This window comes from Ursus arctos, unplaced genomic scaffold (assembly GCF_023065955.2).
Source record: "Ursus arctos isolate Adak ecotype North America unplaced genomic scaffold, UrsArc2.0 scaffold_29, whole genome shotgun sequence".
NCBI classification, from domain to species: Eukaryota; Metazoa; Chordata; class Mammalia; order Carnivora; family Ursidae; genus Ursus; species Ursus arctos.
The window spans coordinates 20,625,065-20,641,743 of record NW_026622974.1 but is presented as its reverse complement, the minus strand read 5'-3'; the positions used below and the strand labels follow the sequence as shown (position 1 = coordinate 20,641,743).

General features: G+C 33.1%; 1 protein-coding gene across 1 annotated transcript in view; it reads left to right on the top strand.

Moving 5' to 3' along the window:
* Positions 1–16,679, top strand: part of EYS (eyes shut homolog) — a 1,472,707-nt gene that overhangs the window by 390,789 nt on the left and 1,065,239 nt on the right. Inside the window, 1 exon segment of the mRNA XM_044387239.3 lies at positions 9,918–10,039. Coding sequence (XP_044243174.2) covers positions 9,918–10,039 — 122 coding nt within the window.

The window sequence follows — 16,679 nt, the reverse complement described above, 5'->3', positions numbered from 1 at the left end:
ATTTTTTATCCTCACAATCATGTGGCTGACTGGAAGCTGTGGCTCCCAAGAGTATCATACCTCATATTGCTACTTCAGGAAAAGATCAAAATTCAAAATTTGAAGTGCAGTTCTACTGAATGTATATCAATTTTGCACCATTATAAAGTTGAAAAATCATAAACCAAAGTAAGTCAGAGGCCATTTGTATACAATTTTTATTTGAATTTTTTAAATTATTCTATGACCAATATTTGTAAAATATATTGATATCATGTGCCACTAATAAATGAGGTTTATGGGAAAATAAATGAGGAAATATCTAAGGATTATGAGAAAAAAATGTGGTTGTTTCTATTGTTCTCTTTCTCACTGACCACTAACTTTGAGAAGAAAGTAAATCTTCATAATTAATTGGGAGCTGTGGGTTTGAGCATTTGAGAGACAGAGAGAGAAGTGATAGAGACGATAGAGTTAGAACTGGAAACAGAGGTGGAGGTGGAGGAGAGAGAGAGTGATAATATCTCCCCATAAAAATCATTACTCAGGCTTCATTAGTTTACATGAAATTTCTGATGGTAGATAATTATGGACCTCTCTGGTCATTTACAGTGCACAAAAATATTTATTATCACCTCAATATCTATTAAAGACATACAGTGTCATCTAGCTCTTCCGTTTAGTAAAAAGCATTGTCTCTCTTTTACAGTTTGGATAATACATTCAGAACAGATTTTAGGAGGGTATAAAAAGTACCTCTTTAATACTTGAACGTATGCTTCATGATGAGCTACTCTATTTACCCAGTACATATTCCTCTCTCTGCCGTGACAGAATGTACACGGTTTGTGAAAGTTGGAGGACTTGATTTCCATTTCATGTATCTCTGTAGTGGATGTCATTGTGCCTTTATTACTGTCATTTATACTTCCTATATTACACCTCCTAACAGAAATGTAGCACCTAACCTATTATTTACTAATTTATAACATTGCTATGTTTTTTAAATAAATCTCTGAAATCTGCTATCACTTCAGAATTTTTAAACAGCATTTTTCATTAAGTTTATCTAAACCATCATAAAGAAAAAATTCAAACCACTAGACTAATATGGACTCATGTTTAGCATTTTCACATTTTCATAAACATCTATATCCACTTAAAGCTTTCAAAAACAGTATTTTTCTTTAAGAAGTTTAACAATATCGTAAAGAACTTGATACTAAAAGTGATTCATACACTTGGAAGTAGCATACTAATTTGATTGATGCAAATTTCAATTAGAGGAAAAATAGTTCAGTTAAATGCACATTTCTACTACCAGTACATCTTCAGTTGGAACCTAAGCATTTGGGATTTTGCATATTGATGACACAGTTGTAAAAGAAAACTAATGAAAATAGATTTTTAATTTTTCCTACCAACTATGTATGCAAATAAAATGTATATTACCATGGCTTCTCAATTTTAAATTGTGTCAACAAGATATAGTTTTCAGCAAAATAAAACCTCAGGGAAAAAAATAAACGTGTTATATATTTTTAAATACAACTTAGAAATGCAATAGAAATGCAGTGTAATTCTCAGTGTGAACAGGCTTAGTATACCTTATTACAACTTTTAAGGAAAGATTTTAATGGCTTCTCAATCCACACAGGTCCAAGTACTATCGACCACGAAGTATTTCGTGATCTTGTCCCAATGTACAGAGATATTATTTCAAATTTGTGAATTTCATTTACCTCCTCCTTACTTTTGTAACATATTAACGTTAACATCTTTTTTAAAAAATTCCAGTATAGTTAACACACAGTGTTAAATTAGTTTCAGTTGTACAATATAGTGTTTCAGCAGTTCTGTGCGCTACTCAGTGTTCATCATGATACGTGTACTCTTAATCCCCATCACCTATTTCACCCATCCCCCAACCCACCTCTCTTGTGGTAGCCATAAGTTCTCTATAGTTTAGAATCTCTTTTTTTGGTTTATCTCTTTTTGTCTTTGTTCATTTGTTTCTTAAATTCCACATATGAGTGAAATCATATGGTGTATGTCTTCCTCTGATTGACCTGTTTCATATAGGATTATACTTTCTAGATCCATTTATGTTGTTGCTAATGGCAAGATTTCATCTTTTTTATAGCTGAGTAATATTCCATTATATATATATCTCATGTCTTCTTTATCCGTTCGTCTATTGATGGAAACTTGGGTTGCTTCCATAATTTGGCTACTGTAAATATGCTACAATAAACACAAGGGTGCATATATCTTTTTGAAATAGTGTTTTTGTTTTTTGTATTCTTTGGGTAACTACCCAGTAGTGAAATTATTAGATCATATGGTAATTCAATTTTGAATGTTTTGAAGAACCTCCTTCTGTTTTCCATAGTGGCTGCACCAGTTTTTATTCTCACCATCAATGCACAAGGATTTCTTTTTCTTCACATCCTCGCCAACACTTGTTTCTTGTGTTTTTGATTTTTAGCCATTCTGACAAAAGTGAGATGATATCTCGTTGTGGTTTTGATTTGCATTTCCCTGATGATGAGTGACATTGAGCATCTTTTTATGCGTCTGTTGGCCATCTGTACGTCTTCTTTGGAGAAAAGTCTTTTCATGTCTTCTGTCCGTTTTTTAATTGGATTGTTTATTTTGGGGTGTTGAGTTGTGTAAGTTCTTTATATATTTTGGATACTAACCCTTTATCAGATGTCATTTACAAATATCTTCTCCCACTCTGTAGGTTGTCTTTTAGTTTTGTTGATTGTTTCCTTTACTGTGAAGAAGGCTTTTATTTTGCTATATTGTCCCAATGGTTTATTTTTGTTTTTGTTTCTCTTGCCTCAGGAGATATATCTAGAGAAGTGTTGCTACAGCTGATGTCAGAGAAATTATTGCCTGAGCTTTCTTCTGGAATTTTTATGGTTCCAGGTCTCACATTTAGGTCTTTAATCCCTTTTGAGTTTATTTTTGTGTTTGGTGTAAGAAGGTGGTCCAGTTTCATTCTTTTGTGTGTAGCTGTCCAGTTTTCATAGCACCATTTGTTTAAAAGACTATTTTTTTCCCATTGGGTATTTTTACTCCTTTTTCAAAGATTAGTTGACCATATAATTGTGGATTTATCTCTGGGTTTCCTATTCTCTTTCATAGATCTATATGTTTATTTTTGTGCCAGGACCATACTCTTTTGATTACTACAGCTTTGGAGTACATCTTGAAATCTGGAATTGTGACACCTCCAGCTTTGTTCTTTTTCAAGATTGTTTTGGCTATTTAGGGTCTTTTGTGGTTCCATACAAATTTTAGGATTATTTCTAGTCCTGTGAAAAATGCTATTGGTATTTTGATAGGGATCACATTAGATGTGTAGATTGCTTTGGATATTATGGACATTTTAACAATATTTGTTCTCCCAATCCATGAGCATGTTGTATCTTTCCATTTCTTTGTGTCATCTTCAACTTCTTTCATAGGTGTTTTATAGTTTTCAGAATACATGCCTTTCACCTCCTTGGTTAAGTTTGTTCATATTTATTTTATTATTTTTGCTAGAATTGTAAATAGGGCTTTTTTTTTTAATTTCTCTTCCTTCCAGGCAATCAGAATGCCTTTGACTTCTTTCAAAGTCGTACTTCATTAAGGCAGAGCTTCCCAAGATAATCTCTTTTAATTGACTTGAAGTCATCTGATCAGGTGACTTTAATTAGTTCTTTATATCTTTTTTGCAATATAAGGTAACATAATCATCAGAATGATATTTTATCACATTCACAAATCTCACCCCTACTCAAAAGGAGAGGATTCTCCAGGCTATATACCATGGAGGTCATATTAGAATTCTTCCTGCTACAGTGATTTCTTAGCATGAGAAATTGACCACATTTACCCCATATCATATTGTACTGATTTACTTGCTTATATGAACCCTCATTGTTTATAACCCCAGCTTCTGTCTCATTGCTTGACACCTAGTAGGGGCTCATTAAGTCTTGGTATAGTGAATTAGTATACAAAGCAACATGATATTCAGGGTACAGTGGACTCGTGTATTCTGTAAAAGAAAATATCATGAGTGTCTTCTCTAATACAAGTATGAATTATTGCTCAATCTAATGGATTATATGCATGCAACAATTTATGAAAGACACAAGTTATATTAACTTCTCACTATCAAAGCAAAATACCTATTCTTACAATTAGATATTTAGAAGTAGGTAATTAGAAAGAAGGGCATGCATGAGAACTTTTTGTTAAGGATAAATCATTGTTTTATGTGTTTCTGGTGGATGTTGTTCAATGCCATTTCTCTTCTTTTGCAAAGAAAATACTTTCATTACAATAAAACAGTATCTAGGAATGCACCATTTGCAATATACTTCAATCTCATAATGTTTTAAGGAGAAGGAAGAGGCCTTGTTCCTATTTGAATTCTCCACACTATTTACCATAGCTCTTGAAAAGAAAAAGCCACTTAATAGATTTTTTAATTGAAGGAGATAATTTGTTTCTATCCTCTTTGGAAGTAGTTTTTATTTTTACTTCTTTTACTGCGCTTGGAAACCTGAAGTACTGGGTGTCTATTCAACTTGGTACAGTTTCTTTTTTTTAATTGTTTTTAAGATTTTATTTATTTATTTGAGATAGGGAAAGAGAGAAAGTGAGAGAGAGTACAAGCCAGGGGGAGGGGCAGCGGTAGAGGGAGAAGCAGACTCCCTGCCTAGCAGGGAGCCTAATGCTGGGCTGGATCCCAGGACTTAGAGATCATAACCTGAGCTGAAGGCAGACAACTGACTGAAACACTCAGGCGTCCCTCAACTTGGTATAGTTTCTATTGCTCTTATTTTATGGACACTAACTATGTTATTTTCGGTCTTTCACTGTATACATTGTTGATGTTGATCATCTTACCTTTTTTTTTTTTTCTTGATAACAAGAAGGGGAGAACCATAGGGATCCACAGGTTTTAGAATTTCTCCAACTACTGCTGTACTTCTAAACTTTAAAAACTTTTTCTCTTATACCAGTTAGTTTATTATTCCTTCAACTCTATAGTTATGAAGTTACTAAGAAAATCTGAGTAGTTAAAGGACTTAATGATTATTGGATATTTTCTTCTCTGAGATATTCAGCCAGGTACTTGTAGAAGCTAAGTTTGTACATATATGCTACATATTTTGGTGAATGAATTCTATTAAATACTTTCCGTATAGTTAATATACAAATATTTTTACTATGTCTGAAAAACTGACACCTGAATAATGATTTTGCTTTGTTGAACAATTTAATGCTGTTTATGTCTCACTTTTTCTTTGATATGTATTCCCTTGGGTCAACCATCTTATTTCTTATCTCTAAATACTTGTGTATATTTTACCCAATGACAATTACTTTATCTAGTTACATTCTCTGAGTAAAATTTAAAACTTAGTTTCAGGGCTGAGGTGTTACTCTTAAGATTAAAACCTTATTAAAATGTTCTTTTTTCATTGTGTACTTGTTTTGAGAATAGCAGGAAATCCATCAAGCAAAGCTTATAGTGGTAGCAACCTCCAGGGTATCAGAAAAACAAAAACAAAAAACCCAGGGAGCATCAATCATCAATAATGTACTTTTTTTAATTGCAATGTCTTCAGAGAACATTGTTGGACAAGAGGTATAAAGTATGAAGAAACAAAATGGGATTTTTAAAGATGCTGTCACTTAACATTGCTGCCTGCTGGTGCTTTGTTAGATGAAGCATAGAAATCATAAATAACATTTCTTTCCTAAATCGTAATGTAGAGAGAATCACAATGATAATATTGAAGAAAATTATGAGTCATTGCCTAGAGACTAAGTTGAATGCATTTATGCAGACATACGCCAGGTATGTGACAGCAGTTGTGGGGATCTGTTCATTAAGTAAGCACTGACACACAGATTCTTCTCTTTCAGATTCTTACCATGATTTGGGGCCTTGTGAGGCTGGTGATCCTTGTGATAATGGCTCTGTGTTTGGAAAGAAAATGGAACCGAAGTATATCTACTCTTGGGTACCAGTGCCAATGTGGGAAAGGCTTTGCAGGTCCAGTGAGTGCAGTTCCAGCCCTTGCTTGCATGGATATTGCTATGACAGTGAGTTCACTCCGTCACAGTAATTCTTGTACAGTAGTCTAACTCAGAATCTGACACAGCAATGGAATAACTCAGTATGCAATGTTGATTATTTACTGACTTTACCCTGCCATGAATATCAAAGCCAATCCCAGTTATTTTCACAAAACACACCCACATATGATGAATTTGTTTATATTTTTGTGAGTGTAATGGTAGCAAATGAGAGAATCTAATGAGATGTTACTTCTATGTTCTGATGTTAGAATTAGCCATTTTTTTTCTTTATGGTAGATTTTTAAAGAGTATAGGTAGGAGAAGCACTGCTTACAGTGATTTAAAATAAATCATTATTTTATCACATCTATTACACACACACACACAGATGCACACACATTTCCTCCTACCAAATATGTATTCCTGAAGAAATTTAAATTTATAGAGGACAGTCAGAAGAAGAAAAGGAAAAATCAGAGGAAAGAAAAGGAGAAAGAAAAAAAGAAGAAATATTGAATATTAGAACATGGCTTTTGAAATGGAAGAACATGTCTAAAATGGATAATTTTTGTTAAGACACAGGAGAAACAGGTCATAAAATAGCCCCGTGAACTGGATATGATGAAGGGGAATGAAGAGGAAAAAAAGTGAGCTAGAAGGATATTGCCAAAAAAACTGTCCATCTTGTTTTATTTTATCTCCTTCAAAATGTATCTTTATGTGCTCCTTCACTAAATGAATAAATGGTTAATATAATCTGTGAGAAAACACATTTTGAAGGAAAGTCACCTTATTTTGAAACGGCATAATTTAGCTGAAATTATGAATTATTTTTTTAAACAAGTGCTTTGTAAACTCATGTCATCAAAGAACATAACGATTTTTTCCAAACTGAGTGAAGCAGCCGAAGTTTAAAACAACAGGTAGTAGTGGGGCCCTCACAAACTGGAATATCTATGTAGATATTAATATAGAATTAACTTTTCCAGCACTATGGCAGCTAAGCAAAATATATTTGGGGGCTATGGGCCCCCTGTTTGCTACTCTTGATTTGAACTGACAGCATCATCATTTTTCTCTTTTCTTTTTTTTTTTCAGATTTTGTCACTTTAAAATTGTGTTTTTAAATTTGTGAAATTCTCAGATTACCTTGAAATAAGTCACTATTACAATATTTCTGATCTTAAGCCCATTGGTATTTGGGGATGCTGGGGATGACTCGTCAGTTTCTGATGTTCACTGTAAAATAAGGAAGGAACAGAAAATTATGCCTCAGAGAGTGCTTATCAACACTTTTAGATCTAGGTAGCCCTAGAATAATGGTTATCTATGGTTATATATGGGGCAAATCTGACATATTCTGAGTGACATATATTTATAATATGCATATGATTTTTATGAATTGTGGTGAGCACCGGCTGATGTATGGACGTGCTGAATCACTGTATTGTACACCTGAAACTAGTATTACATTGTATGTTAGCTAACTGGAATTTAAATAAAAACTTTAAAAAATAAATAATGGAAAAAGGAAAAAGGGTCTAAAATATTCTAGATCACAATTCCTTATACAGTAAGAAAGTATAATTTTCAAATATGCTACTTATAATGCAATGTTATCTATTAAAATTTTGGAGGTCCTACATAACATATTATGGAAAATATAAACTTTGAGTACCTGATATATTAATCTATTTCATAATGGAATTAGCCATAATGTATTTTGGACCTCATCTAAGAGATTTAACTACCAGAGAAACAAAATATTTATTAAAAATTAGATCAGACATGTAAATTGGTATCAGCATAAATCTATTATATTCTTAATACTTTCTCAAATATAAGATAGTTTGGGAAGCCAAACTTCCGAATTCAAACTAACAGTATTTATTACATGACTGTGTATGAGAAATAATTATTATTATGTCAGTGTGAAATTGTAAACCTCAAGTATGTGTTTATTCACCACACTGGCAATACATTATTAAAATACCTCTATATTTTCACCATGGAATTTTTTCACATCAGAAGCTCTGTTTCAGTACAGCTGATATATGATGTTCAGTACGTATTTAAGTATAAAATTGTTATTTCATCCAAATTCATGCAGGGCTTATCTGGTGAAAATTTAATTCAGATGAGGAGTATGGAATATTTACTAATAAAACTAAAAAATACTAATAAAAACTAATAAAAATAGTATCCGTATTTTCTGGTAAAAAAAAAAAAAATAACAGCAAAACAAGGCAATATGCTTAAAAAGTATTTCCTGATAAAATGGTGGTAAGTTTTCATATAACCCATGGTTAACAAATTAGATGTGGGGGGAAAAGCCCATTTTTTTGTTTCTTTGTTTTAAATTTTGAACAGATTATGGTTGTTTATTAGTTTATTTATTTTACCTATGGTATCCAGTTTAATTCCCCATGTTCTCGTCTGGGTTCATTCTTAGCTTCTTAGCCCAGAATAGTCAACATTCAGAAAGCATATTTCTTAATAATAAATGCAAGCTTTATGTCCTAACACCAATCTCTGTCTTTTAGACCTTTTGCTAATTTAAAGTTATCTATTGTTGTTGTTTTTCTTTTAAAATAATTCATCAATCTGCAGAGAATATCTCTACACAGAAAGTTGACTATAGTTTTTGTTACTTGCCAATTTGCATCAGTATCCAAACTTGAATTTATAATTATAATCAATTTTAAAAATATCATTATGATCAAATTTAAAAATATCACAATGTCTTAATTACATATTGTATAACATTTGATTTTAATTTGTTAACATACATGATGGCATATATAACATATAAGGAAACACAACTGATCCCATATTATCTCATTAATTTTTCTTCAACTATACTTGTATATTTATTAATTATTTTGATTCACTGAGATGTTAAAAACTAGGATGCCACATGAAAAAAGGTAAAATATAATAGTAGTAAAATCCTGCCTAAAAAGCTGCCATTCTTGTATCTCCCTTGTCTCTGCTTGACAGCCATGAGCTGGTTTTTCTTTAAAAGCCCAGGTACACGTGCTGTTCAGAAACACGGCTACAGAAATCTAGAAGCCAGCTAAATACCACACAGTGTTCTGAAAATTCTGTTGCCGCCCAGGACCTCAACGTTTAACGAGACCAATAGCAGGAACATGTACAGAGGCAGAGTGGCAGTGTAGATTACATGGTAAATCTCAGGGATAATGAAGAACCCAGGGACTGACTAGAAGCAGCCATAAATCTGTTCCCACTCCAGCTACAATTCATGCTGTCACCACTTCCTTGAGACGCTTCAGAAACCATTCTTTTTCTATCATTAATGATAAAATAGAGGACAGATTCTGATTATTACTTTTAAAAGATCATGATGAAATGTGAAGGCTCTTTTTAACTAAGGCTTAAGTAATTCAATATCAACGTTCAGATCACTACCCACTTTAATCTACCTTGTCACACAAAAAACTTTAACAATGAGTTAACTTCTGGTTTATTAAACCTAAAACACTTGAGGAAAAGTTAATTGATGTAAAAGTAACCTATTTATCATAGGTATTGTTTACTGACAGAGAAAGGGAGAGAGAAGAAAAAGATTGGATATTGTCATTGTTGCTTTGCAAACTGTTACCAAATGTTTATTGTGATTGTTTTTATTTCAAATTAAAGTTTTAAAGTTAATAGAACTGAGTGAAATAGTTACTTAGAAAATACTATAGAGAGCTGTGAATTCACATTTAATTTGGTTAAAAGTGAAGTGCATTTAGTTGAATGCAACATTCTTTAGAATAATTAACATTACCCATACCATTATTAAAGGGATATTATTTTCTCTTATCTCTTGTTATCAGTGGTTAACGGCTTCTCCTGCTTATGCAATCTGGGTTTTGCTGGCCTGAGATGTGAACAGGACATTGATGATTGTATCCTGAATGCCTGTGAGCACAATTCTACCTGCAAAGATCTTCATCTCGTTAGTATCCATGAATATTATTAATTTATCTGAATGTGGGCTAGCATAAATTAACCCTTACAAATATAGTTAACATCTGTATATATGTCAAGCTGGTATACACACACACACACACACACACACACACACACACACACACACACACATATATACTTACTAAGATTAGAAAACAGAAACTCAAGCAGTATTATTTTAAATTAATAATAATAAAAAAGTATAAGTGTTCCATTCATAACTATATGTAAGTTGATGTAAATATTATAAAACAACAGAATCATTCTTCAGATTCACAATTCTTGGTAATATTGAATTTGTGTAAAATTTCAGAAATTCTAAAAAATGACAGTCTTATATGCACCTACTTTTATATAATTCGAGGTATTATATACACACATAATGTATTTCACTGACATTTATAATCTTATATTTTATCTTGATTTCTATCTGGTGTTGTGTACTTCCATCATTTCCTTCGTTCATCTGTGTTGGTGCTGTCCCTTCAGTACATATCCATTTGTCATCACCTTTGTCACAAGCATGTGCCATTCTGCCTTAAACGGACTGTGACACAGTTGGCAAATCAATGGGATCCCTTCAGGCTTCTCATTTTTCAGAAAGCCTGACATAAAAAATATCTACTCAAGGTGGATTCACTGACTGACTTCAGAAAATAAGTGACATACAACACAGGTTAATGCTGTGCTACTGGTATAGGCTTATAGCTTATCCTTTAGCAACAAAGATGATTTTCACGAAGGGACTACACTAGTTGAAGTTAGAAGAAAATGCTTTGAAAAACAGACTTGTTTTTATTGACATATTTTGACCAACAGTGTACTGACATTGTTTGTTTTTATGATGAAAGGCTAATTTGTGGCAAATTATTTCTTTCCCACAAGGCAGGCAGGCATCTAAATGGAGAATTACAATTGACATTTAGATGGGTAGGGCCAGAAATGGAGGGTGCATCAGTTACCTAGCTACATTTTAGGTACACATAGTGGCTCTGTTGCTTTGTCTTTATTCATATCAGATGCTTTATCTTAGTCAGTCATTCTAAATCCATTCCACTTTTGGGTACTCCTGAACGAGTGGGCGTGTGACTTTATGCTGGTCTCTGAGATGAGTGTTCTTTCTGGGGAAAGCCTTCCTCGCTGGTGTATCCTCACTGGATATAAGTAAAATGTAGGTGTGACCTCTTCTAGACCTTCCAACAACTAGATTTTATACATGTAATTACTTGCCATTTTCAGAGCCCAAAGAAGGGAGTGAGGTGCTGACTGATGATAAGTGACCCTGAAGGCAGTAGAGCTGAGACCAGAAGAAACTGGTCCTTGACAAATGGCTGAACTCCTGAATGAAACGCCCTGAGTCTAATTATGTGAGATCACTCAGCTTATTTTTTAATACGGCTTGAACCAGAATTCCTTTTACTTACAGGTAAGTTATTTAGTTTCCATAATGTCATTAATCTTAACCTATGATTTCAGCGATAACTTCAGCAATAATAGAAATTTATTGTAGTAGAAAGAGCTTCATACCCAAAACCATAAGATTCCACTTCCAGACCTGACCTTGCCACAGCTCATCTGTGTGATACTAAACCAGTTGTTTGACAAGTTAGAGACTGCAGCTTTAGAAAGTGTATCATATCAAAGGATAGAACTTCCAAGGATAGTATTCTCTCATTTATTCATTTTATAAATTGCCAGCTATTCAACTTTAGAACTATTCAACCTTAGAAACTATTTAAATTAACTTTAAACTATTCAACCTTAGAAGCTATTTAAACTAACTTTAAACTATTCAACCTTAGAAGCTATTTAAACTAAGTTTATTACTATTTTTTATTATGTTATGTTTGTCACCATAAGTACATTAGTTTTTGATGTAGTGTTCCATGATTCATTACTTTCGTATACACCCAGTGCTCCATGCAATACGTGCCCTACTTAATACCCATCACCAGGCTAACCGATCCTCCCACGCCCCTCCTCTCTGAAACCCTCAGTTTGTTTCCCGGAATCTGTAGTCTTTCATGGTTCATCTCGCCCTCTGATTCCCACCCCTTCATTTTTCTCTTCCTTCTCCCAATGTCCTCCATGCTATCCCTTATGTTCCACATTTACCTGAAACCATATGATAATTGTCTTTCTCTGCTTGACTTATTTCACTTAGCATAATCCCTTCCAGTTCCATCCAGGTTGATGCAAATGGTGGGTATTCATCCTTTCTGATGGCTGAGTAATATTCCATTGTATATATGGACCACATCTTCTTTATCCATTCGACTGTTGAAGGGCATCATAAATGTGAGTTTAGATAAAAAGCAGAAAATCAGAAGACTTTGAAACCAAGATAAGTATTTTGTAACAGTGAGCCAGTTTCCCTCCTGGTTCCCTCCTTTGTGGTTCAGTATACCTAAGAAAACAATGAGAGAAAAAAGAAAAATTGAATGCTTAGCACATAACAAGGCACAAACATTAAGAATGGGTAGAATAAGACTTATTCTCTCATGTAAATTTCTTAGCTATATTCAACAATAAGTACTTCTCTGTGGTTATTTAAATATACATGATCAGATTATTCAAATATTTTCCCCTCTCATTTTGCTTTCATTTTCCTCTGTATCTTATATGAATAATGAGTGCTTAATTTTGATAACAGCAGAAGAAACAAAACTAGTGCAGTAGAACTAATGTGTGGAAAAGACAAAATTTTTTTCATATACAACTATGTTAAAATGTATACATATTATGTATATTAGTATACTACAGATAGAAATTTTCTGCCAAACACTCTGGTGCAAAAACCAAACTGAATTTATGTGTTTTCTAGTAAAAATAAAACTTCCTTTACCTCCACCACCATATGGTTGAAAAATCCATGTTAGTCATTTGAGAGTTGCCCATTTCCTCCCTTTGGGTTTGGAGAATAAATGCTGGGGGTGGCTCAAACCGGGATCATGAGGGAATAGCCTCTCCTCCTTAGTTCATCTTGGCTGCTACTGAAATGCCCGTTTTGTCATCCCCTTGCTACTTTCAAATATGGGTTAATCTGCCAAATAATTCCAGTCCTTTCATATCAAATTTGGCTCCCAGAACCTCCTCTGCATCCCTCAAGTGCACAGTGTTTAGCTAATTAGTAGTGAGATCCCAGTTGTCCCTTCAGCATATCCAATTGGAACCACTAAAACCTCGGGATCTGCTCTCTCTCTAGGATTACAAACCCTCCATCAGTGTGGAATTAGTCCAACTGTTCTCTGTCCAAATACAAAAGCCTTCACTTCTTTCATGCCTTCCCTCTCCATTAAGATTTGCTTAATCTCACTTGATGGAAATTAACATAGACTGTGATTTAGGCAGCTCTAGAATTCTTCAAATACACAGAACTGTCTAATATTCCTTGATGGAGAAAAGAAAAAAAAATCATTTTTGTAGCAAAAAAAAAGTTAACAAATTTTATTTTCAATAATTTCTGTTATATAGGAATATGACAGAATTTATCAAATCTCATGTCTTAGCTCTTACATATAATGTCTACTATTCCTGTGTCATATATTAATACTGCTTTTAAGTCATGGGTCCTGTAGAATATCATCTGAAATATTAAACCTCAAAAAAATATTTTTTCTTATTCATTTTTTTAAAACTTGATTAGGTTAAACATATTGTAAATTTTGAGTAACCTAAAAGAGTAGGAGTGCTTGAGTGGCTCGGTTGGTTAAGCATCTGCCTTTGGCAGGGTCCTGGGATCTGGGATTGAGCCCCGCATTGGGCTCTCCGCTCAGTGGGGAGGCTGCTTCTTTCTCTCCCTCTGTCTGCTGCTGCCCCTGCTTGTGTTCACTCTCTCTCTCTCTCTCTATCAAATAAGTAAATACAATCTTAAAATTATTTTTTAAAAAAGAGTAGCGAGAACATTTGGAGATTGTCTGACTTTGATATGGATTTGTTCAGTGATTTACGACAAGTCACAACTTAGTAGAACCATAAAATGAAGAACTGTTAGAATAGTCACCCATATCCACTCCATATGGCACTATTTTATTAATTTAAGAAAAATTAACTTTCTATTTCATTTAAATACCAGAATATACATAAACAAGTACCTACTCTTGCACTTTTTAGTTGAATTATCAGCTTCTGCAGTAGAATCAAAGAGTTGTACACAATTGTTCTTTACCAGGGAGTTGCCTTTAAAAATACACATGCTTAAATTCTGTTTCAGTAGGTGGATCCATCTGGCATCTAGGTAACTTATAATTCCTTGTGATTTTTGGTGTGTATTTCTATTTGAAAATCACTGGACTGGCTATCTAGATAGCACTTTCTAGCTGTAAACATCTGTGATGTTGGAGGTGGAGCATAGCAGTTTTTATTTCATGTGTACTGACAACTCACAATTTAGCACCTTAAAAGAGAAGTAAAGGGTGGTCTGAAAAATCGAGAGTTTTATCCTCCTGAGTTTTAAGGAGTGTATTTCATTGTATCTTCTCTATTGGACTCTTCCATCTGTTTTGGTGCTTTTGTTTTTAAGACAAAAGGAATAGATCTAAATTTTTCATTCCAATCCGTTTGTGAGGGAGATAATAATATATTGTTTTCTCTTCACTTGTAATAACTTAGTGAAGTGTTACTCTCTTTATATTGGCATTTGCTAATTAGAAAATCTATGCGTAAATTATAGCTTTTCATACAGGCTGAGTGTAATGGTTTAAATCATTTTTAGGGTGTTAAAAATAATCAATGACTGATTAATTATAATGATATCTCAGAGGTTCAGTTAAATTTTTCAATCAACTTGATTAGTTTCAACATCTTTGGTAGTGAATATATAGCCAAAAGTTTAATCTACATTTTGAGGCATTTAGCTAACAACCAAACACATTGTTAAAAAAGGCGTTGCATTGATTAGGTAACACAAAATGAAGAACTTTGGCCATATCTATTCTAAATGACCTACTTTTGTTTATGTAGAATAAAATCTGCCTATTTTTTTTTGTTGCCCAGATCTCTTTCATTATAGAGATCCTTACTTTAAGAATAATTTAACATTACATTTATGAAAGTGGTTCATTATAATGGATGTCAGTTTTCTATTGTTTCTATAATAGATAATAGAATTGTTTCTCTCGTACAATCCAAGACTAATATAAAATCTTAGTTCATTCATTTGATGGCTTGTATAATTCTTTAACATATCCTCTCAGTGGCAAATTTTGGTCACAGTTAATGTCTATCTGAAGTATGCCACTTCTTCCCCTTTAATTAGTTGTTTTGAACCTGTCATGGCTTTGAAAGAGATAACCAAATCTTTTAGGATTATATGCAAAATAAAAGTAAACAGAAGCTAAGAAAATATTTGTTGATCCACCTGAGTAAAGACATACATGAGCTTTAATAACTTTGGACTTGTAAAGTCTATTTTTGAAGCTTAGACATATTTTCCCTTCTTTCTTATTCCAAGACTCATTACAAAGAAGTGAGATTTACAAATGGTTGAATTTTGAGGTTTAAGGAATCTATCAAGCAGAACTGAATTTCATAAATATTGTGTGAGAACATAACTGATCAGAGAAGAATTTTCCATTTTCAGACTCTAATAAAAATGGATAGTTCGCAGAAACAGTCCAACTTAAAAAAATGATTTAGAACTGATTGAATACCATTTGCATTGCTAATATTAGCCGGAATGCATCAATAAATGGGTTTATTTTCAAAGAATTATGAGACAGATTAAGCTTCAACTCATTTCAATAAAACATTATATTGTACTTTTATATTATTATTTGCTATCTTTACATAATTATAACTGAGACTCCACTCTAGGCTCCACAATTTAAATCTGAGAACTTCGTGGATAGTTACAGTCCAAAATAATTTCAGTGTTTTCCTAGAAACCATCATTTCTGCCCTTTGTATAGATGCCATTTTTAATTGGTTATGTCTATATAAGAATATTTTTAAAAGCTATTATGTTGTGTTTATATATTCTTTCTAAGAAGATAATAAAAGAAACACACACCTACACACACACAAAAAGTTGACTTCAACAATTGGTTATTAACTGACAAGAACAATGGTCAGAGGGGAGTAAATCTTTCACCTCCATCAGTAAAAAACTCCATTATGTTCTAATTATGTCATAAAACTCCTCATTTGTCTGTGAGGAATTTATCAATAGTGGAAATTTCAAGAAACTTTGAATTAGGAAGTGGGTATATATTTATGGAAGTCAGGATATGCACATGTGTGCACATACACAGAAAAGAGAATATATCATTGTTTTTTACTTTTTTTGCCAACCATCCTAGTTTAAACAGAAATCAAAGGCTTTCCAAAATCAAGCTCTGGAGCCCCGGTCAATTAATATTTGAACTTAATCTTGGTTCTAATATGTACATATTAATTAGAGCTCACAGATAAGTAGCCTCTTTATGTAAATTGATGAAAAACTTTGATTTGAAACAGTAGAGAGTGGTCTGTGGCATCATCTTGATTATAGTGGGGTTAAATTTTGCAGCCTACCCTTCCAAACCAAAAGGTCACATGTACAAAAGAGGATGGGCTTTTGAGATTGAGAGCTTTGCCTTCACTAGCTTTGTTACCAGGAACAAGTCACTTAACCTTTCTAAGCCTCT